Here is a 23,443-nt window from a genome sequence, read left to right on the forward strand (position 1 = left end):
TAACAACTTGTTGACCATTGTTTTGTGTACAGCCCATTGATTACCTTTAGGCACCTGTCAGGGATAAAGTATACATAATGCCAAAACACCTATCAGATATTTATTGCTGTCTCTGCCCTGTTAGGGAGATTCACCCTCTCTGTTTTCCTCTGTTTTTAATGTTAGCCCTTGTACACACGGTCAGGCATTCCGACAACAAAATCCGTCGAATTTATTCGATGGATTTTGTCCGAAACTGGTGTTACATACACACGGTCAGACAAAGTTGTCGGAAAATCATATCGTTCGGAACGTGATGACGTTATTTAGTTACGACGGGACTACTTTCAGGCTAGTAGCCGATAGCTTTGGTCTAGGAATTTGATCTGAGTATGCGTGGCACTTTGTCCGATCAAAATTCTCTACAAACGATCGGACAAAGTCTGATCGGATCATGTTGTCGGAAAATTCTTATATCCAGCTCTCAAACTTTGTTGGTCGGACATTGCAACGGAAAAAGTCAGATGAAGCCCACACGCGGTCAGATTATCCGACAACACGGTCCGATCGGATGTTTTCCGTCGGAATGTCCGACCGTGTGTACAAGGGCTTACAGTGCATGCGGAAAGTAACATAACAAAACATTTTCCATATTTTATTATGTTACAGCCTTATTCCAAAATGGATTAAATTATTTATTTTCTTCAAAATTCTACAAACAATACACTATAATGACAACGTGAAAGAAGTTTGTTTGCAACTATGTTTTATAAGTTTTTTCTCAGCCTTTTGGTCAATACTTTGTTGAAGCAACTTTGGCACCAATTTCAGCCTCAAGTCTTTTTGAGTAAGATGCTACAAGCTTGGCACACTTATTTTTGGGCAGTTTCTCCCATTCTTCTTTGCAGAACCTCTCAAGCTCCATCAAGTTGGATGGGGAGCGTTGGTGCACAGCCATTTTCAGATCTCACCAGCGATCTTCAATCGCGTTCAAGTCTGGGCTCTGGCCGGGCCACTCAAGGACATTCACAGAGTTGTCTTGTAGCCACTCCTTTGTTATCTTGGCTGTGTGCTTAGGGTCATTGCCCTGTTGGAAGATGAACGTTTGCCCCAGGTCCAGAGTGCTCTGGAGCAGGTTTTCATCAAGAATGTCTCTGTACATTGCTGCATTCATCTTTCCCTTGATCCTAACTAGTCTCCCAGTTCCTGTCGCTGAAAAGCATCCCCACAGCAGTCTGAGAGTCCTTCAGGTGCCTTTTGGCAAACTCCAGGTGGGCTGAGAAGGGGCTTCTGTCTGGCCACTCTACCATACAGTCCTGATCGGTGGAGTGCTGCAGAGATGGTTGTTTTTCTGGAAGATTCTCCTCTCTCCACAGAGAAACACTGGAGCTCGGGTTCTTGGTCACATCCCTAAGGCCCTTCTTCCCCGATCGCTCAGTTTGGGTGGGCGGCCCACTCTAGGAAGAGTGCTGGTGGTTCCAAACTTTTTCCATTTATGGATTATGGATGATGGAGGCCACTGTGCTCATTGGGGCCTTCAATTCTGCAGAACTTTTTCTGTACCCTTCTCCAGGTCTGTGCCTTCATACAATCCTGTCTCGGAGGTCTACAGACAATTCTTTTTATTTCATGGCTTGGTTTGTGCTCTGGCATGCACTGTTAACTGTGGGTTTAATAGACAGGTGTGTGCCTTTCCAAATCATGACCAATCAACTGAATTTACCACAGGTGGACTCCAATCAAGTTGTAGAAACATCTCAAGGATGATCAGTGGAAACAGACCTGAGCTCAATTTTGCGTGTCAACGCTTCAACAAAGTATTGACCAAAAGGCTGTGAATACTTATGTACATGTAATTTTTTTATTTTTAATAAATTGGCAAAGGTTTCAAACAAACTTCTATCATGTTGTCATTATGGGGTATTGTTGGAAAATTTTCAGGAAATAATTTAATTTAATTCATTTTGGAATAAGGATGTAACATAATAAACTGTAGAAATAGTGAAGCGCTGTGAATACTTTCTGGATGCATTGTATAATCAAAAGTAAAAGAAAATCCCAAATGTTATGTTTTCTCTAGAACCGTAATAGAGGGGAAATCTTCCAATAAGGACACTGGACCTGGTGACCCTGGCGATAACCAGGTATTCCCTAACTTTGGAGGGATTTCCTCTCACTTCCTGTTATGGCTATTGGACAGGAAGTGAAGGGAAATCTTACCAATGAGACCTATAACCCTCCCTTACTCTAAAATGTATCTAAAAGGAAAACAAAATTGCCTATGGTTCTGCTTTAAGTAAGGGTTTTTGTTTATTTATTTTTTTACAGACAAGTTCATTTATACCTCTATCAAGAATTCGAGCCTTGGAAAAGGTAGAAGAAAAGAGTTTTGGGAATTCCAATGTAATGCAGATCATTTATACAGATGAAACAGGCAGCCTGGAAGCGTTATATTTGCAGTGTAAGGTACTGATAATTTGTATTTTCAGAACAAACAATGTCACTAATGTAAGATGGTAGAGACTCTATTATTAGTGTATAAATAGCATCAAGCAATGTACCTATACATTAGCACATGATTTGTTTAGTTACATTATGTTATTACTATTTGTTAGTATGAGATACTTAAAAATAGGGCTATGAATAATTTTTTGACCATTTTCTGGCCAATACTTATCAAACTGTGTGTTTGCTGGATTGCGTAGCATGTGTAGTTCCCATTGTTTAGTAGGGACCGTATTTTGTGCTCCATAAGACACACCTGACAATAAGACGCAAATAGGTTTTAGAAGAGGAAAACAAGAAAAAAATATTCTGAGGAGGTTAGTACACTTTACCATTAGAGGTTACTACGGTAGACATTAATGCTCGCTGACTGGTTGCTAGAGGTTACTACAAATTGCCACTTACCATTCAGTTGCTAGAGGTTACTGCACACTAATTGCCTGCAACTCAGTGTCCCCCTCTGCAAGCTGCTCAGTCCTGCTGCTGCTTTATTAATCCCCCCACCCGCTGCTGACAGAAGAAGAGTTCAATGCACACACAGCCCGTGTCTTTGATCTCCTGCTTGGCTCATGCTGCTGTCCGCAGAAAGGGGGGGGGCACAGAGAGCCCGCTCTGCCCGGAGAAGGAGGGGGGAACACATTCCCTGTCACAGACTTACAGACGCTCCAGTCCTGACAGGGAAAAGCAGGTAACCCACAGCTGAGGAGCCGAGTGGCCAGCCTGGTATTCGGCAGCGGAAGCTGGTCTATATTCGCTCCATAAAACGCACAGGCATTTCCCCTCATTTTTTGGGGGGGAAAAAAGTGCGAATTATGGTGCGAATAATACAGTAAATGCAACTCCTTTTAACATTTTCCATATTTATCCGTATTTATTATATGGTGAATGTTATAAGCAGAGGCTCCTACTGATTTTTTTAAATAGTCAAGGTTTGCAGAATCATTTATTTAATCAATGTCTGACTGCTGATTTTTTTTTTTTTGGGGGGGGGGGCAACTATTTTACAGAAAGAAAAGAATAATTATTGCAATCTGCAGAAGTATTCCCAGTTACTGACATTTTTATTGATAGTCCATAATTAACATCAGTGCAATTACAGCTATGTGGGAAAATGGCTGTCTTTATAGTTGTATGTACAGGAGCCCCCAGTCCTATTTTTACAGGCCAGACTAACCATGATACAAGCCAGGTGGCAGCATTATTGGAAATGAATGATCATCTATATTTGGTGTGGCCCAAATGTTACATGTGAAGTTCAGGTCCACACAACCTGAAGGCATGCACGTCAATCGTGGACAGGTGTAGTGAGCTAAAAACACAGTGCATTCTTTCATATTCAGCTTTTGGTGGCCACTTGCAGATTTAAAAAAATGCTTGCTAAGAACCAATCTTGTAAAACCTGTATGTTTTTTTTTTTAACAGAAAAGTTAACTAAAACCTGTATGTTTAAAAAGTAAAATAAATGTATTGATCTATTTTAGTGTGTTAATGAACTGAATCAATGGTTGTCAGCATTGCGAAAGGTCTGTGTCAACAACGCCAACATGCTGTGCTCATATCATCCTGGAGTGTTTAAAGGAGAGAAATGGAGCTGCTGCCACCAGAAGGACAAAGGGGGTATTGCACACACTTTATGGCATTTTACAAGAAATGGTTTTGATCAATAATAATGTTTTAGTTCTCACTGCATTTGCATCTAGTTTTATGTCGCGTACACACAACCGGAATTTTTGACAGCAAAGATCCGACGGAACGAATCCGGCGGACAATTCGATTGTGTGTGGGCTCCATCGGACCTTTGCTGTCCAAAAATCTGACGGACTTTAGAAATATAACATGTTTCACTTTTTTTCACCGGAACTCCGCCGTACCCAGTTCCTATTGAGAAATCTTCTCGTGTGTATGCTAGTCCGACAGACAAAAACTGACGCTAGGGCAGCTATTGGCTACTGGCTATGAACTTCCTTATTCTAGTCCGGTTGTACGTCATCACGTTAGAATCCATCGAACTTTGGTGTGATAGTGTGTGGCCAAGTCCGTTCATTCGGAAAGTCCATCGGAACTCTGCCCGAAAGTCCGTTGGAAAGACCGTCGGACCTAGTCCGTCAAAAAAAGTCCTCTCGTGTGTGTACGCGGCATTAGAGTTTAAGCAAACTTGTCACTTTCTTTTGTTTAAGCGAGTGCAAATTCTTATGATAATACAGAAATAAGAGCCGTGAACTACCACAGTTATGAATTTCTTTAGATGCTCCCAATATACTGGTATCTAACAATCTTGCTCCATTTATTTTTGGACAAAATGTAATGCCCAAATTGTAATGCTCAAAGTATTATGGAGTTGTTGAACTGTGGTGCTGAGAGCTGCAGACACCTGTGATATGTTCCAGAAACACTCACCAACTTCACCATTCCCACCAAAGAGCTCAGTAACTTACCAATGCTGCTGAGAGAAGACAGAGGAAGAAAAGTCAAAGCCATACATGTGGGAATTTTTTGGGCATATTAAAACACTTCCAAAACAGATTTCAGGTTTTTAATCATAAAAACATCTGAATGGATCAAGGAAACCTACCTATCTGATGCCACGTACACACGGACTTTCTGACGGGAAATGTTCGATGTGAGCTTGTTGTCAGAATGTCCGATCGTGTGCATGCCCCATCGGACATTTGCTGTCAGAATTTCCACACACAAATATTTGAGAGCAGGTTCTCAAATTTTCTACCAACAAGCTTGTTGTCGGAATTTCCGATCGTGTGTACACAAGTCCGTTGCACAAAAGTTCACGCATGCTTGGAATCAAGCAGAAGGAGGGACACTGGCTATTGAATTTCCTTTTTCCCGGAAACCGTTCTGAGTTTTGGGTCAACATTTGTGTGACCGCGTGTAAGTAAGACAAGTTTGAGCCAACAATGGGAAAAAAAACACGGTTTTGTTGGCGGAAAATCCAATCACGTGTACGGGGCATTAGACATGTGCAAATGATCCAGTCAGTTGTTTTTTTTGTTTTTCCACAGCAGATGTTTTTACTATTACTTGGGTCCCAGGGTCCACAGCAATTTCAGTACCATACAGTGTATGCTGTTGTTTTCTTTTTTACAATGGCATAGTTTGCATGACTTTCTGTTCATAAACGCAATGAATAAAAAGTTTGAGCATGATCTTTAATGCTTCTGTGCTTGTCCAAAAGCAGATGACTAGCTAATGCATTTACCTTTCTTTGGGTTTATGGGGAGAAAGTATTATGAATATGGATCAAGTATGACTCTATTTCCTGATACTGTGTTACTAGTAACTAAATTATAAAATGAAGATCCTGCACTTATGTATGTATAGCCATAAAATTACATGGAAATTGCCAACAATAAGTAGCTTTAGTGTTCTAAAACCAATGATGAAATGATTGCTTCCATCACAGACTCTTCTAAATATTTCCAGGACAGTATCCTTTGCACACTTGCACTGGTTTATCTACTACTACTGATTATTCTACTGTATGACCTCCTAACAGCTTTCCACACAGCCAGTGGCAAAGCTAGACACCCTGGGCAAAGAATCGGTTTGGCACCCCCCCGAAGATTGAGTCAGCCTGGCCATGAAAGGGTCATCTAGGGCCCAGTAGAAAAATCACCGCACAGCTCTTTACATTTTAAAAGTTGCTATTGGGACTTTTTAAAATAATAAAATAAGCAACAATTTGTTGGGTAGATTCACACCAAATGTGGTAGGACTGTGTTTGGTGGCTATTCTAGCGCAGTGCCACCACAAGACAGGGAAAAATGCAATTTCTCCTATTTGGCCAATTCACACACGTGCTGCAGTGGTTGTGCACTATAAAAAGCACTGCATGCACTACTTTATTTCAGCACAGGGCACTGCAAGGCAATCTACTGCCTCCCATCATGCTGCAGCCAATAAAATGTAATGAGATGTCGCTGTTTGACATTTCAATAAAGTTTGTTTAAAAAAAAAGTAAACAGTGTGATGCACTGTAATTTCCAATGCAGCCACTGGTGTGACTGTCCCCTGAAGCTCGGTTCACATATATGTGAATCGGATGTGTTTTTAATCAGAGTCTCCTTTACATCAGGAGTCCCCTCTTTATTCAAGATGTCTCCCTTTACATCAAGAGACATCTGGCATCCCCCATAATCAGGAGCTCCCTACTTATTATCAAGAGTCCTCCTTTTACATCAGAGTCCGCCTTTATATCAAAGATCCTCTTCACATCAGCAGGAGCCCTTTAAACCAGAAGCCACCCTTACATCAAGAGTCCCCCATAACATCAGCAATGGCACCTAAAATCAGGAACCCCTCTATATCAAGGGCCCTCTTTACACCAGGAATCCCTCTATACCATCAGAGACCCCCTTTACTACTGGAGTCCCTGCTTACATCAGGAGCCCTCCTTTCACATTAGAATCCCTATTTACACCCGGAGTGTGCTACATTCAGGGTGCAAAGCTCAGGAGTGCATGGTGTACAGAGTGTGTGCTGATCAGGAATGTGCAGTATATAGAATATGGTGATGAGGAATGCATAGTGTACAGATTGCGGTGATGAGGAATGCATGGTGTATAGAATGCGGTGATTAGGAATGCATGATGTATAGAATGCAGTGATTAGGAATATGCGGTGTACAGAGTATGGTGATCAAGAGCATGTGGTGTACAGAGTGCGGTGATCAGGAGCATGCACTGTACAAAGTGCAGTGATCAGGAGCACGCGGTGTACAGAGTGCAGTGATCAGGAGAGTGCTGTGTACAGAGTGCGGTGATCCAGAGCGTGCAGTGTACAGAGTGCGGTGCTCAGGAGCGTGCGGTGTACAGAGTGCGATGATCAGGAGCGTGCGGTGTACAGAGTGCGGTGATTCAGAGCGTGCGGTGTACAGAGTGCGGTGATTCCGAGCGTGCGGTGTACAGAGTGTGGTGATCAGGAGCGTGCGGTGTACAGAGTGTGGTGATCAGGAGCGTGCGGTGTACAGAGTGTGGTGATCAGGAGCGTGCAGTGTACAGAGTGTGGTGATCAGGAGCGTGCGGTGTACAGAATGTGGTGATCAGGAGCGTGCGGTGTACAGAGTGTGGTGATCAGGAGCGTGCGGTGTACAGAGTGTGGTGATCAGGAGCGTGCGGTGTACAGAGTGTGGTGATCAGGAGTGTGCGGTGTACAGAGTGCGGTGATCAGGAGCATGCGGTGTACAGAGTGTGGTGATCAGGAGCGTGTGCGGTGTACAGAGTGCGGTGATCAGGAGCGTGTGCGGTGTACAGAGTGCGGTGATCAGGAGCGTGTGCGGTGTACAGAGTGCAGTGATCAGGAGCGTGTGCGGTGTACAGAGTGCGGTGATCAGGAGCGTGTGCGGTGTACAGAGTGCGGTGATCAGGAGCGTGTGCGGTGTACAGAGTGCGGTGATCAGGAGCGTGTGCGGTGTACAGAGTGCGGTGATCAGGAGCGTGCGGTGTACAGAGTGCGGTGATCAGGAGCGTGCGGTGTACAGAGTGCGGTGATCAGGAGCGTTCGGTGATCAGGAGCGCGCGGTGTACAAAGTGCGGTGATCAGGAGCATGCACTGTACAAAGTGCAGTGATCAGGAGCGCGCGGTGTACAGCGTGCAGTGATCAGGAGAGTGCAGTGTACAGAGTGCAGTGATCCAGAGCGTGCGGTGTACAGAGTGCGGTGCTCAGGAGCGTGCGGTGTACAGAGTGCGATGATCAGGAGCGTGCGATGTACAGAGTGCGATGATCAGGAGCGTGCGGTGTACAGAGTGCGGTGATAAGGAGCATGTGGTGTACAGAGTGCGATGATCAGGAGCGTGCAGTGTACAGAGTGCGATGATCAGGAGCGTGCGGTGTACAGAGTGCGATGATCAGGAGCGTGCGGTGTACAGAGTGCGGTGATTCAGAGCGTGCGGTGTACAGAGTGCGGTGATCAGGAGCATGCGGTGTACAGAGTGCGGTGATCAGGAGCGTGCGGTGTACAGAGTGCGGTGATCAGGAGCGTGCGGTGTACAGAGTGCGGTGATCAGGAGTGTGCGGTGTACAGAGTGCTGTGATCAGGAGCATGCGGTGTACAGAGTGTGGTGATCAGGAGCGTGCGGTGTACAGAAGAGTGCTGTGATCTGGAGCATGCGGTGTACAGAGTGCGGTGATCAGGAGCGTGCGGTGTACAGAGTGCGGTGATCAGGAGCGTGCGGTGTACAGAGTGCGGTGATCAGGAGCGTGCGGTGTACAGAGTGTGGTGATCAGGAGCGTGCGGTGTACAGAAGAGTGCTGTGATCAGGAGCATGCGGTGTACAGAGTGAGGTGATCGCATATCTCACTGGCCACAAATGACTCCCCCCAAATCACTTGTCACCTTCAAATCCCCATCCTTGGCATCCCTCTTTTAGAACAGCCACCCCCCCCCCCCCCCCATTCCCCCTCTCAGTATAAACCCAATCCCCCTAGCTGTACAAACGGAAACACAAATCCTTCTGTTTCCCTCCCATCCTGCAAACACAGACCTCAAACACAGCGCAACTCCTGGCGGGCAGGACATGTTCTTCCTCCCAGGCTCCTAAGACAAAACAGAGCCGAAGAGCAGCCTAGGGAAAGCTGCCTGGCTCTGTTACAGTGACGCGACAAGCTGCAGCCGGCGGGGGAGATGGCACGGGTGTCCGGCGATCTCATAGGCACCCCCCCTTCCTTGCAGTACACCGGAAAACAAATAACAATAGTAGAAAATAGTGCCGCAGACTGAGACCAGTACCTGATTTGAAACAGTGAGAGAGTCGCCCGTACCGAGCTGATTCTCACTCGCTCCCCTGTGTTGCAGCCAGCAGGTCTGGATCCCAGTTCTTGCCCTGCGATCATCAGTGCGGTGCGGGCTCTGGGGCTCAACTCTGTCACATTGCACAGCCGCCTGCCCAGCTCAGCGGCTCTCTTCAGGTGCAGCCTGCAGCACTCAGATCCACGGTCAGTGAGTCTGTCTGACTGTGACAGATACAACCGGCTGGCGGCCGCCATAGCCATATCCCATTCCCTGCTAGTGTAAGCTGGCTGGCAGCTGGCAAGTGCTAACAGTCTTCTATCAATTTGGCTCCCAGGACAGGCGATGCCCCTCTGAAGTTGGCGTCCAGGGCACATATCCCCCCTGCCTAAGCCCCCCCTAGTTTCAGCCCTGCATACAGCATACTTTCATTATGTTCCAATGGTATCAATTTTAACGGTGCCTCTTCTTTTGGTAAAATGCCAAATATTTAGGGTAAATTAGAAGTTAATACATGATTTAGTACAATCTACTGATCTGTTTGTTTTATATGTGATCTTTATGTAATTCAGGTGCTGGCTGTGACAAAACACGACATGAAGTCACATTACAGGAATGGAATGATCTATTGAATCCCGATCTAGAAGCTCAGCTCATCTTCAAACACCTCACTGGAGTGAGAGAACAGATGAAGTAAGAGGGGTCAAAAACTTATATACATCTGTCCTAATATATGTTGAAAAGTTCAGAAGGGTAGTGTAATTCATAATGAGCATAGAATCACATAATAGGATTTTTGTACTCCCCATAAAATCCTTTTCTTGAAGTTTGTTGAGGGACACAGCCTGAAGGTAATTAAGAAACCTAGGGTTATATTGCTGACTAAATGGATACTAAACACACAAACTGAAGGCCAGCACCCTTTGAGGCTTTAACCCCTCACAACCTACTAGTAGTAGTAGCTAACAGTTCAAAAAGAAAAAACAATAACATATGAGTGGAGTTCCTCAATGGACTTCCGACTGAACCAATTCCTATTGGGAAAACCGCTCGTCTGTATGCTGTTCCGACGGACCAAAAACGACACATGCTCTTAAGCAAGTACGAGACGGAAGCTATTGGCTACTGAACTTCCTTTTTCTAGTCCCGTCATACGTGTTGTACGTCACTGCGTTCTTGACGATCAGACTTTGGTGTGATCGTGTGTACGCAATACAGTTTCAGCAGAATTCCGTCAGAAATCCATCGGAAAAATCTTCGGCGTTTATTACGACGGGAAAACCGGTCATGTGTACGGGGCATAAGGTGTTTGATTTGATATACACCTTTAAATAGCTTGTAATCTGAGCATTTCAGTTGACGGCTTTCACATAAAATAACCGTGCTTGTTCACATCAACTGATCATCAATGCAATTGCAATCTGGCTCATGACAATAAAGAAATTTCTACAGCATCTTTTTGATTCAAGTGTGCGATCAATCTTTGCTTCTCTTCTTGATATTGCCTACGGTGATGAGCCGGGATTAGCACCTTGACCCAGGTTTGTCCATTTTTTGCCTGAAGCGGTGTGTGCAGCCTCGTTCTGTTTCCTGATTACGCGTTAAACAGCCACTTTAGGGATCTTTCTACCTAAACTAGCATCTGCCGAAGCAGAGGAATTGACCGAAAGACTTTAGACAATGTGTATAGAAGACTAGGTTGCAGGCTTGCATATCTGAGATACAGAGGTCTGGTGATGAAAAAAACATAACCACTCACTGCACTTGTGAAGTGTGCTTAAATGAGAAAAGACACATCTTACAACTCACAAGCCTACACAGCAACCTGTTGAAACCACCTATAAATTGTGGATCTGGAGCTAGAATACCTATTTTAGGTTGTTCTGAAATATCAAAGAGGCAATCTGTCTATCTAGAAGTAATCAGCCAGGCAATGGAGAGACATATATTTCATTTGGGAGGACCATATTTGTGGGATTCCTGTAGCAGTAGGGCAGCCCCTCCTCTGTAACATCAGACCAGCAGACCTTAAAGTTTGTTAGAGGGAACATGGAGGTTGGCTGATTAACCCAAGTAGGCGAAGTGCAGTAACCTCTAGGCCTGTGCCTGCCATGTCCCAGACGCTGGCTTAAGCCTTGTACACATGCTTAGATTTTGGGACAACTGAACGTCCATTTTTTGTGGCATGCTAGTCTCGTGTAAAAAGTGAAGAGGTAGCTCACAATACAAAAATTTTCATACAACAAAATACAACATCAGAAGTGACGTAATGTGTTGAATAGTTTTGTATGTATTCTTTATGTAGCCTAGCTCTTACATTTTTTTTCATACGAAAACTGCACTAATGAAACGAAAATCGGAGGTTGAGTTCACATCCGCCAAAAATTTTATAGTCTGCACATCCAGGTTTTGTCTGATGAAAAAGCCAAATTGGCTGTCGAAAGCACTGTACTAATGATCCGAATATCGGCAAACAGCTCGTCGTATGAATTTTTCCATCCGATTTTCAAATCATGCATACGGGTTACGGGTTTTTACAGAGGAGGCCACTATGCACTGGCTGTAGCATGTACTGGCTGCATAGGAGAGCTGCTGAGTTGTGTGCTGGAAGAGACTTTCAAAAAGAAAAATGGCCATTGTGTTCATGCATTACAGCATTGTTTCTTGTGTGCATGAACACATCTTTACATTCCCTCCCCTTTAGAGCTAGAAGAAGGTGGAGGCAGGAAAATTAGTCAGCTCAGCCTAAACAGAATCCGGCTGTCTAAGACAAATACAAGTGTTAACTTTTCCCTTGTTTAGCCCTAGTAGAAAATTAAAAGGAGGGCTCCCCCAATGTGGCTTGCAAGTGAATCACACAAAACTGTAAATCAAGCCTAAAAGTAAAGGTTTAATTTTAACTCCTTGGTCAGTAAGTTACAACTGCTTCTCAGTGGCGGCTAGTGTTTTTTTGTTTTTTTTTTGGGAGGGAGGGCACGGCAAACAATCCCCACCCTGGCGGCACCTCAACCTCCCCGCCCACTTGCTCTCTGATGGTCGGTCCGGCACTTATCCCATCTAGGTGGTGGGCAGTGGGCAGTGGCTCTTGTGTCCTCTCCTCCTTGCTTCCGCCGTGTGTCTTCTCCCCTCCTCCTAGACATCCAATAGGATCACCTGTCTTTTCAGCCAATTTATTCGCTATTAAACACACTTGGGCAGGCTCGGTTTGCATTCTCTGCGCTGCAAGAGCCCATCCTATTTTGAAGCCTATTAGAGCCTCTGGCTCTAATCTGGTGCTTCAAAAAAACACTGACCCCCCCCCCCCCCCCCATTGGAATCTATACTTCCGGTGTCCTGAAAGGGAATGCCCTTCATGGATGGTCTGCCCCTGCTGCTTTTGTGGCCACAAATGGCTCCACAGAAAACAAAACCCCAACACAGCTTAGGCCTGCTAGGTACTCCAGGGACAGGAATGCTGCCACAGCTCTGGCCCAGTCACTCTACAAGAAATCCCTAGACCTGAACTGAAAGTAAATTGTCTTCCAAACTGGGCACAGACAGGTAGACACTGCCAACTGTAGAACCATCACAGATTGAATACCAGTATACTTAATGAGCTGGAAAATTAGTGTTTCTTAGCTGACAGTAGAAATTTTCAAGAATTCAGGGCTGTCGCAGAGAGAACATCAGTATACTTTATGAACCAAGCAAACCTGCTCTAGTTGGCTAACTGGAAAGACTTGTAGGCTTTCAGAATCTGGCCTCACAAAAAGCTTCTAAATTAACAGAAAGCAGCAGAGCTGAAGAAAATACACTCACTCTGGCCTCAAGAGGGGCTGGTCTTCAGATCAAGGAAGGGTTAGGAACCGTAGGCCTCATGCAGACAGGATGTTTAGCCCTGGTGCATGAGATCCCGACATTTTGGCAGTCATCCCTGTGAATTCATCCGAGTGTATAGTGCCATAACCATTAGCACGACTTGGTTCACTGTTCAGCCCCATCCAGCAGTCGCTTTCAGTCTCTCATAGGGTTTTACAGGCTGCCGGCAGTGGGGCTGGACGGTGCACCTGTGCCTTCTGCTCACAACAAAACGCCAGCATATCATGCACCGGGTCTAAGTGCCCAGTGTGCTTGAGGCCTTAGTTAGGTTCTCCCCTTCACTTCCTGTGGGATTACAAGGACAATGTTATGTACCTGTTACATGTATTGTCATGACCACACTTGTAAACCAAATTATAATTAGATAATTCAAGTAGTCATACATGAAAACGCATATAAGGTACCTGTGCACAGATAAAAGATGGCTGACAGTCTTCCTTGCTTGAAAGAGAGGAGAGAGAGAGCAGGGTTTTGCACGCTTCAGCTTTAGTAAATCAACCCAGATGTATTAAAGTAATCATTATTCAATTAGGCCTTTGGCCCTATTTTAGATAAATTGTTCCCATTTTAGGTAAATACCAGTGTAAATAACCACGGTCTGGTCATGTAATTTGGCTACCCTATGTTAGCCAGCAGTGGGTGCAGAGAAGAGGAGAGAGCGCTGACAACAGTTGGGACATGGGAGTCTATGAGTGACGTCATTGCTGCCAGGCATTCCCAGCCAGTGTCAAGCACAGCCGGAGAATAGGTAAGTATAAACATCTTTTCTTTACATGTTAGTCAGCGTAGGTGTTGGGAGGGATTTTTAAACCTAGTTAGGTTGAGGATAGCATTCTACTTTAATGTATAACTTTCTACTGAATATGCTTTACATAATATCATGTTTTGCATGTATAGGGAGAAATATGTGGAGCTGACAGAATGTGATTATACAGGCAAATCTCATTCCAGTTCAGGTAAGTTTTTCAGGTACCGTGTAAACTTATAGTATTATGCATCGATTATGCCCCGTACACACGATCGGACTTTCCGACAACAAAACCATGGATTTTTGTTCTAAGGATGTTGGTTCCAACTTGTCTTGCATACACACAGTCACACAAATGTTGACCAACAATACAGGAACCGCCAGGAAAATCGCATAATTTTCCTTGCTGCTGCGTTTCTAAAAATGGTGCAGGAACCTTTTTCCTGCATAAATCACAGGCACAGCAGCACATTCAAATTAATTGGCTGCCATGCCCGTGCAAATACATCTCTCAGAGCCGCAATAATGTGAACCAAGCCCTATGGGATGAAGGATCATTCTTTTCTTTTGGGAGTTGGTGGGCTTTACAATAATGTGCAAGTGCCAGTGTCTGCCGGTCATTATTCTTAAAGTGTATACAGTGCTATACGTAAATGAGTACACCCCTTTTGAAAAGTAAGATTTTAATCAATATCTCAATGAACACATGACAAAACTGAGTTTTCTAGAATATATTTTTAGTTTCCTTACACGAATGCATGTTTAACAATATAACAAAATCTTCACATTTTACTCAAATTAGTTGATGCAAAAATGATATCACACACCACAACAAAAATTACTACATCTAGTGTTTTTTTATGACCTCCATGATTTGTAAGGACGGCACAAAGTCTTCTAGGCATGGAATAAAAGAGTTGGCAACATATTGCAACATCTATGTTTTTCCATTCTTCAAGAACGACCTCTTTTATAGCCTGGATGCTGTATAGAGAGTAATGCTCAACTTGTCTCTTCAGAATTCCTCATAGGTGTTTGATTGGGTTCAGATCAGGAGACATACTTGGCCACTGAATCCTGTTCACCCTGTTCTTCAGAAATGCAACAGTGGCCTTAGATGTGTGTTTTAGATCATTTTCATGTTGGAAAAGTGCACAACAACCAAGGGCACGAAGTGTTGGTAGCATCTTCTCTTTCAATATAGAGCAGTACATCTGTGAATTCATGATGCCATCAATGAAATGCAGCTCCCTGACATGAGCAGTACCCAAAAAGCCCCACAGAGGGGCACTGCTACCACCATGTTTCACTGTAGGCACCATGCATTTTTCTTTGTACATTTCACCTTTGTGACACCACACAGTTTTGAAGCCATCAGTTCCAAAAACTTTTATCTTGGTCTTATCACTCCAGAGTACAGAGTCCCAGTAGTCTTCTTTTTCAGCATGGGCCCTGGCAAATTCTAGGCAGTCTTTTTTGTACATAGGCTTTGAGAGAGGCTTCCTTCGTGGATGACACCCATGCCATTCCTCTGCAGTGTCTACGCCATATTGTGTCATGGGAATCAATCATCCCAGTTTGGTTTTCTACTTCTTTAGCTAACTGCAGTGAACTTGCATGGTCATTTTCTTCAACCCTTCTCATCAGGATGCTCCTGTCGAGGTGTTAACTTCCGTGGACAGCCTGGATGTCATCTTTGTTACATTTTTGCTACAGTATTCTGACTGATAAGTAAAGCTTTGCTGGTCTTCTTGTAGCCTTCACATTTCTTGTGTAAAGAAATTATTTTCTTTCTCAGGCCTTGTGACATTTTTCTTCCATGCGGTGCCATTGCTGACAGCATGAAATGGGAAGGGGTTTTCTTTAAGTGACACCCTTTTATAATCAACTGTCTGCTGGACACCTGTTTAAGAAATAGACTCACCTGTAGATACATTTGTCTAAAATTTAGCTTTGCTGCTAAGATTTCATTGGGGTGTATTCATTTTTGCAACATGGTCTTGAATTAATTTGTTAGGAAAAATACTTTTTAGTGTGTGCAAATTAACAAATCTTGGTTGCAATCAATGACCTGCATTTGTGGGAGTATTTTGTAGTATATTGTATATTGTAGAAAAATGTTGATTCTGAAAGCAAAGTAAAGGTTTTCTGACAAATCTGTTGGGGTATACTAATTTATGCTAAGCATTGTATATAGTCAAAACTTATTTCAATTTTGGATAGAGCAGAAAAGAGTTCAAAACCCTGTGGGATTATTTGCATTGTGTGTACCATTGGCAAAATTTCCTTCCACTTCCTGTCCCAGAGAAGCCCTTTAGACAGTTGTCCCAAAAACAGGTGTCTCTATTTGAAGATATCCTCTTACCTCATGTTCTGGGGACAGCTTTAAATATTTCCTCTCACTTTCTAGGTGACAGTGATCACCAGTACAGAGGGGTCAATCGCCCTAATGGAAACACCACAGATTTAACTGTTTCCCAAAATAGTTAGTCAAGGCATGCCTTGAATGATAACTTTTACAGTTACAGTGTGTATTTATGTGAACACCTAACCCAGTTGTCACTTTTAAAAAGTCTTGAAAAAAAAAAAATTACCTCATGATAATTCCTACAAATTGTGTTTATCTTTTAGATCCTGCAAAGACAGACAGCGTTACACAGCTTTTCCAGACACTGCAAGATCTTGAAGCTGCCCATGATTCCTTTTTATCTGACTTTCCAAGTATAGCAGATCAAGAGAAGAAATACCTGTTGGAATTGTAAATAGCATCACTGTAAAATGTAAGGAGGAACTGCAGTGGTGATGGCATTTTTTTTATGGCTGATCTCCACAGAGAGTCAAAAGGTGTAACCGAGAGAAAGGGAACAGTTGAATCTTCCTGCTCTGAGCCTATCTCTATTGAGATCTGAGTTGACTCAGGGCACTGCCAGCTTTATATTGTTTGCCAAGTAAGCTAAATTAAAAACATTAATTATGTTTGAATCAATATATCCCAACAGCACATAAGCAGTTGCATTGAATATTTATTCAGATAAGTCCTGGATGCATCAACCAGACTGCTCAAGGTATAATGACATTAGGCTCATTATACGAGTCCTTTGGCTGCAGGCTTGCCCAGCTGCGCTTATGACAACAATTCTTTTGAGCACTACAGAGTGCTCCAGAAACTTGCAGGATCAGAAGCTGAAGGTGCTGCATATTTTTAGGAGGAAAATGACAATCAAAATAAGTTTTCTCTGATCAATAATCCTGCTGTTGGCTGGTGGGCAATTGCCTGCCCTGTGGATATGGTCATTGCCTGGTCAAGTTGGAAACCAGAGTGGGTAACTATCATCTTTCTTCTACTTCCTCCTCATTCACGGCGGTGTTGCTACTCTATATTATGGCAGGCTCAGAACAGAATAAGTGGGCATTAGAAGCCAAAATGTGTATGTATATGTTAGTAGTAGCCTTTTCAACTTTGATAGTGAGCCATTAAAATGTAATCAATACACAGGGGTTGTTACCAGTCAGGATATTACTGGTCTCAACCTGCTTGGAAGGGAAACAGGCAGTATTTGCCTCTCTGGCTGAAATTTTCCAGCCCTGCACTGTGGTATTTACATAGATTTAAGTAACCCATAGCATCCACATTTCCCTGATATCAAAGTACTCATCTAAGGCAGGCCATAGATGGTGCGATTTTCTCACAGAAAAACGCTCAATTCCTTCATCGACACAGTCAGTGTTGGTGGGGGTAATCCCTTCCTGTGGAGCTATTGTATCGTCTCTGCTGGGAGAACACACTGATTATTGCTAGCGGCTATAGTTGCTGTCAATAATCACATGCCAAAAATCAGACATGCTGGTTTGTACCCAAGTCGAAAGATGGATCAACTTGGGTACATTCAGCCTGCCCATAGATGGTTCAAATCTGGGCCAGTTCAGCAGGGAGATTTGAACCATCTATAACCAGCTTAATCAGATTGGTTGTAATGGCTATCACCACATTAGTATAGTTCTTTGAATTGCTTTCTTGAATAAACAGAGGGCAATGTTTAATGTACCTGTGCTACAGATGTATTATTACCAAACAGCACCATATGCTGTCACATGTATGGTGACCTGAAAGTAATAACATATTTAACCAAAAACATATTTAAAGCAGATGGTAATTTTTATTTATAAATCAAATTCAAATTGAAAGTAAAAAATATATATGTATACTTATTAGGGTTATATACTTATTAGGGTTCTATGTGTTTTTTTATTATGTAAAAATTTTCATTATGAGATAACAAAAAACTGCTCTCTTGTTCAGAAGAACAGGGTTTCTATGTTTCTGAAAATCAAGAATGAATGAAAAAAATTATAAGCAAGGCTATGTACATGTTTTACTTATATTTAACATGAATATAAGAACTTTATGTTTTGTACATTATTTTATCCATACAATAATTACTTAAATAAAGTAAATAAAAAAACTGACTGTCAATAGATCAACTTGTGTACAACCAGCCTGCCCATACATGAATCTAAATTTGGCCAGTTGAGCTGGGTCTTTTAAAGCAGTGGTCCTCATGGTCCACTAACAGGCCAGGTTTGCAAGATAACTGAAATACATGACAGGTGATATCATTTACTGCTCAGTGATTGCAGTCTTCTAGTCTGCATTTCCCCAAGGTAATACATAAAACTTGGCCTGTTACTGGGCCCTGAGGGCAGGGCTGATGACCACTGCTTTAAAGGGACTATCACTAAATTATATGAGATGTTAACAAGTATAAGAGTACATTTACTTATAGGTGCTTACACTTGCCTGCAACATCTTTCATTGCCCCTTCTATGCCCGAAAGGCAAAGGCTTAAGCTGGCCATAGATGGATAATAATAAATGATTCCATTCACACTGTTCAGTGTGGACGAACAAACCTCCGCTGTAACGTTAACATTTTGACTTTGGATGCAGGCACTTTTTGGACAATAATTTCCTGCCGGCGTCTTTGATTTTTTTTTTTAAACAAGGGATGCCGGCCAAGAGACGAGCAACAGGATCACCCACTGAGCAAGTTTCGGCAGATTCTTCAGAAAGTGGCCAAAACTCGTACAGTAAATGGCCAGGTTAAGTGCATATGGGTGTTTGCAATGCATTAATTTGAACTGAATCATATTAAGCAGTGTTTACATTTGCTGTTTTTACCATGCATTACTTTTATCCCTGAAAGCATTCTGCTCCTGATTCTGAGGCGCATGTACTCTAACCCAAAGGGAGACAGATTTGGAGACAGCTAAATCAATGTTACATAAGGGTATAGGATGTAAAGGTTGGGATGGTGATACATGACTGACAAACGTTTGGGAAACAATCCTTTATAACGTTAAAGATTTGTTTTTGCAAACTTGACAGCGCATCTAAGAACTATCAGACTGGTTCCATTTTTAAGTATGGTAGATAAGACACCACTGGATGGGTACTGCCACACACTGGAGAGTAAAGTTCTGTTTTTTATTTTTATTTTATATTATTTTAAACAGCCTCCATGTAAATTGTATATATGAACATTAAACATATTTTGGCTTTCAATCCATCCCTTGCTTATTTATGCATACCTAACCTGTTTTTCTGCTTTGTGTTTCTTATATAACCATTCATCTAAAACACACCCTGGTTGATTAAACAGTTTAAAAAGGCAATAATGGAAATGGAAATGTACAGGCTTTCCAAAGATTTTGAGAAAGTAGTGTAAAAAAATTAAATTGAGCTTATCGATGCTTTATAAATCTTGATTCTATATACTGTGAATAATTTATAATGACCAGCTAGCTGACTCACTTAAGCAATACACTTCCTGTATGGCTGATATCTCATCAAACAGCATATCCAAACCCCCAAAATGTTCTTAGATGTGGTGGCTGCAATAACTGTCTTTTTTTAGCATTTCCCTTTATTTTTACAAGGTACCTCTGCCAGTCACATGCTCCCCCTCCCCGGCAGCAGAACACAATAGCATGGCGGGAGATATTCCAACATCAACCCTGCCTGTGTTGATGGGGGAAACAGCAATTTTGTTTTCTTCCACTTGTAGTGGATTGATTCATTTATGGCTTGCTTAAGAGAGATTTACTTTAATGCCCACATGACTCCATTTGCCCCTGCTGGAGAGGAAAATATCCTGTTCATCTGGATTAAGGATGAACCGAACACCCCCCCCCCCCCCGGTTCGGTTCGCACCAGAACCTGCGAACAGACCTAAACTTTGTGTGAACTTTAGAACCCTATTAACCTCCCAACGGTGATCCTGAGTCTGGCTTGGGTTGGGATTTTAGTTCCACAAGTGGTAACCTGGATACAGGGAGGACACGGAGAAGTTACTTACCTTGTCCCCTGGATCCTGCGATGTCCTCCACGCTGTGTGATCGAGCCGTCCTCCGCTCGATTCACACAGTGCCCGAGTGCAGCCGAGCTCCGTTCCCTGTGACGTTACGGTGCACGGGAGCGGAGATCGGCGCCAATTGCAAAAAAGTAAAAGTACACAAAACACACACAGTACTGTAATCTTACAGATTACAGTACTGTATAAAAAAATACACACACCCTTTGTCCCTAGTGGTCTGTGCAGCGCCCAGCATGCACTTTTATATTATAAATACTGTTTTTTCTGCCTGGAATTTGGAGATTGTCCATAGCAACCAGAAAGTGTCCCTTTTTCAGTGTTTTAGGATTTGATTACATTATTGAATAATTTGTATTATTATTTATTATATTATAAACTTTATCATACCCGGGATGTCTGCTAGACTCTGGTTTGAACAGATTTAAGAGAGTTATTCCTAAGAATTACAGGACTACAATATAAAACGGCAAATTTCCATGCAAAATAATTGTACCGCTTTGGGCTAAAATTGTTGCCCTCACTTTAATGTACGCGGCAATACCTCACATGTGTGGTTTGAACCGCGTTTACATATGTGGGCACGGTGTGATTTGAGTGCGAGCACCCAGGAACAGGGGCACATTAAAACTTTTTTTTGTTTTATATTTTTACACTTTCCCTTTACATTTTTTTTAAATAATCATTTTAATTCCTATTACAAGGAATGTAAACATGAATGTAAAAATAAAGGGGGGGGGGGAAAAAAAAAAGAAAACAAATATATCCACCACATCTAAGAATTGGTAAGCCATATATTAAATTTTTGTATTTGGGTTTTAAGCCAAGTTCACCTTTTCAGGCACAATTTCACTCTTCATAATAAATAGAAGCCTTTTCTAATGTCTTTTCTGCTTAAGCCATCCGAATGTGCATATCTCTCACTTACCTAGTCCATGGCAGATATGAATCTGCACCTCTTGTTAAAAAATGCATTCTGAGCCCATCACTTCCTGTGGCATCATGTGACAATCCAGGAAACTTCATATCCCTTCATGCACTGCCTTACTGAATCACAGAGAGGCCCTTGCACTACATAGTTGATGGCAGATCTAAAGAAGATTGTATAGTGAAATTTAGACTTCCGGGGACACGCTTCTGTTTTCAATACTAGAGTTCTGCTGCACATAGGCTATGTGATCACTTAGCTTCGGCACACTCTGCCAAATGAACGATCTGTGTGTGAAGAAGGTAAGGTACACAACGATTGATTAGCAGAGGAAGACCCTGGCTGTGAATTCTGGGAGAACGGTGCTCACTGACAATGTCTGCATGTAACTATAGAGATGGGAAGGAGCAATCTCTGTGAAGGGGAAGGCAGGTCAGGGTGTGTGTTAATAAGATCAGCTGCTTAAGTACTTCCTTCGAAAAGTTTATGTCCTAAGGCAGTGATAGTGAACCTTAGCACTCCAGATGTTTTGGAACTACGTTTCCCATGATGCGCAACTATACCACAGAGTACATGAGCATCATGGGAAATGTAACTCCAAAACATCTGGGGTTTGTAATCACTGTTCTAAGGGATGGGTAGCAGGAAGTAATGGAGAATAAACTGGAAGCTGAGGTAATACCTGCCCTAGAATATAGAGAAAGCCTTTTCCTTTCTGCAACAGAGGTACATGGTATATAGAGAAGCTGGAATTTGGGGGGGGGGGGGGACCTTGGCCTTTAATACCATTCTAACTGCATGCATTCTGGAGTAAAACTCTTAATAGAGGAATATTACGGTGCTCAACTGCAGCCATTCCTGTTAACTCTAAGAATCAAAATTTACTAAGAAAGCCATATCTACACTGGCATTTCTGACAAGGAAACACATACCATGGATATCACCCAGATCTATGCTTTAACAGTGGAGCAAATGGTTCAATAAAGCCTTGTTCACTTAAGGCGTACTATAGCTTATGCTTGTTCCAGGTCTGCGTTTACCTGCACAAGGATGCACAGAAGTTTTCATGCATCCCTGTGCAGGCAGTCTCATTCAAGTAGGGTTGGACACACTGCACAAAGATGCACAGAACATCTGTACATCCTTATATACATACTGTAGGCCTCACATGGGCAAACGCTATAATGTGCCTAGCGTGAATAAGGCTTTAGTTTTAACGTCAAGAAACTTATGTTATAAAGGCCCTCGGTGTATCAGTAGTCAAACATGCCTTAGCGTTTGTTTTTTGGACAGAGAATCTTCCAGAACATTACATTCACACATGCAACTCCTGCATCTTAGCAGTTATTAGTTCCCTGGCGCCTGCATTTTACAATGTGGGCACTTGTCAGTCTAAGGTCTGGCATGGTTTTCCTTTTTTTTCTCCACTCTATTAGAAGTAATGGGAGAGAGTGAAGGAGTTCATAAAAATAAGGGTTAACTAAAATTGTAAGTTTATAGAAAACTAGATCTAGAAACAGAATCATGTTTTTGACATTAGTAATTTGGCAGCATCAACACAAATGCATGCAGTTTTAACCACTTCAGGACCGCCGTATTGCCAATGTACGTCAACACAATGGCACAGGCAGGCACAATCACGTAGATGTACGTGATTGCCTTCCAGCGGGTGGGGGGGTCCGATCGGACCCCCTCCCGCTGGTTACGGCGGTCCGGTTCGCTCCAGGAGCGCTCCGTGATGAGGGGATGGCCGTTGGTTTTGGATCGCTCCTGGCCAATGAGAAGCTTCCTCCCACTATGTATTGTTTACACAGGAAGGAGGAAGTGATGTCATTCTCCTCGGGGCGGTCTTTTTGACCGGACTACGAGGAGAAGACTAATAGTAAGTGTGCACCAACACTACACTGACATGTAGGTACACACAGGCACACAAACCCCCCCCCGATCACCCCCCGCCCCCCCTCCCCCCCCAGTCACAGTGTCACTGATTGCATTGATCATTTCTTTACTGATCAATGCATTCAGTGTCAGTTGTGACAGTAAAAACTGTCAGGACAGTTAGTGTTAGGTCCAGGGTAGCCCCCTATCACCCCCCAATAAAGATTTAACCCCCTGATTGCCCCTAGAGTTAACCCTTTCACCCCCTTTTGCCAGTATCACTAAGCGATCATTTTTCTGATCGCTGCATGTGTCGCTAGGTAGCTAGTTATTTTTTTAGGTTCACCGCCAGGTTTTTATATCGCTAGGTACCCCGATATACTACCCAATAATGGTTTTAACCCCCTGATTGCCGCTAGTTAACCCTTTCACCC

General features: G+C 43.0%; 1 protein-coding gene across 4 annotated transcripts in view; it reads left to right on the plus strand.

The window, feature by feature from the left end:
* Positions 1-18,402, plus strand: part of LOC143958930 (ras GTPase-activating protein 4-like) — a 238,831-nt gene extending 220,429 nt beyond the window's left edge. For 2 of the 4 annotated variants that reach the window (XM_077467917.1, XM_077467918.1), the window contains exons 17-21: positions 2,308-2,445; positions 3,966-4,101; positions 9,800-9,920; positions 13,983-14,041; positions 16,465-18,402. In XM_077467917.1, the coding sequence (XP_077324043.1) occupies positions 2,308-2,445; positions 3,966-4,101; positions 9,800-9,920; positions 13,983-14,041; positions 16,465-16,595 (585 nt within the window). In that variant the 3' untranslated portion in view covers positions 16,596-18,402. Of the gene's footprint in view, positions 1-2,307; positions 2,446-3,965; positions 4,104-9,799; positions 9,921-13,982; positions 14,042-16,464 lie in introns of those variants that run through there. The other 2 variants (XR_013270146.1, XM_077467919.1) reach the window with 2 other exon arrangements.
* Positions 18,403-23,443: the final 5,041 nt, after the last annotated feature.

This window comes from Lithobates pipiens, unplaced genomic scaffold (genome assembly GCF_037356315.1).
Source record: "Lithobates pipiens isolate NorthernLeopardFrog02 unplaced genomic scaffold, aLitPip1_a1.2 Scaffold_65, whole genome shotgun sequence".
In the NCBI taxonomy this organism is placed as follows: Eukaryota; Metazoa; Chordata; class Amphibia; order Anura; family Ranidae; genus Lithobates; species Lithobates pipiens.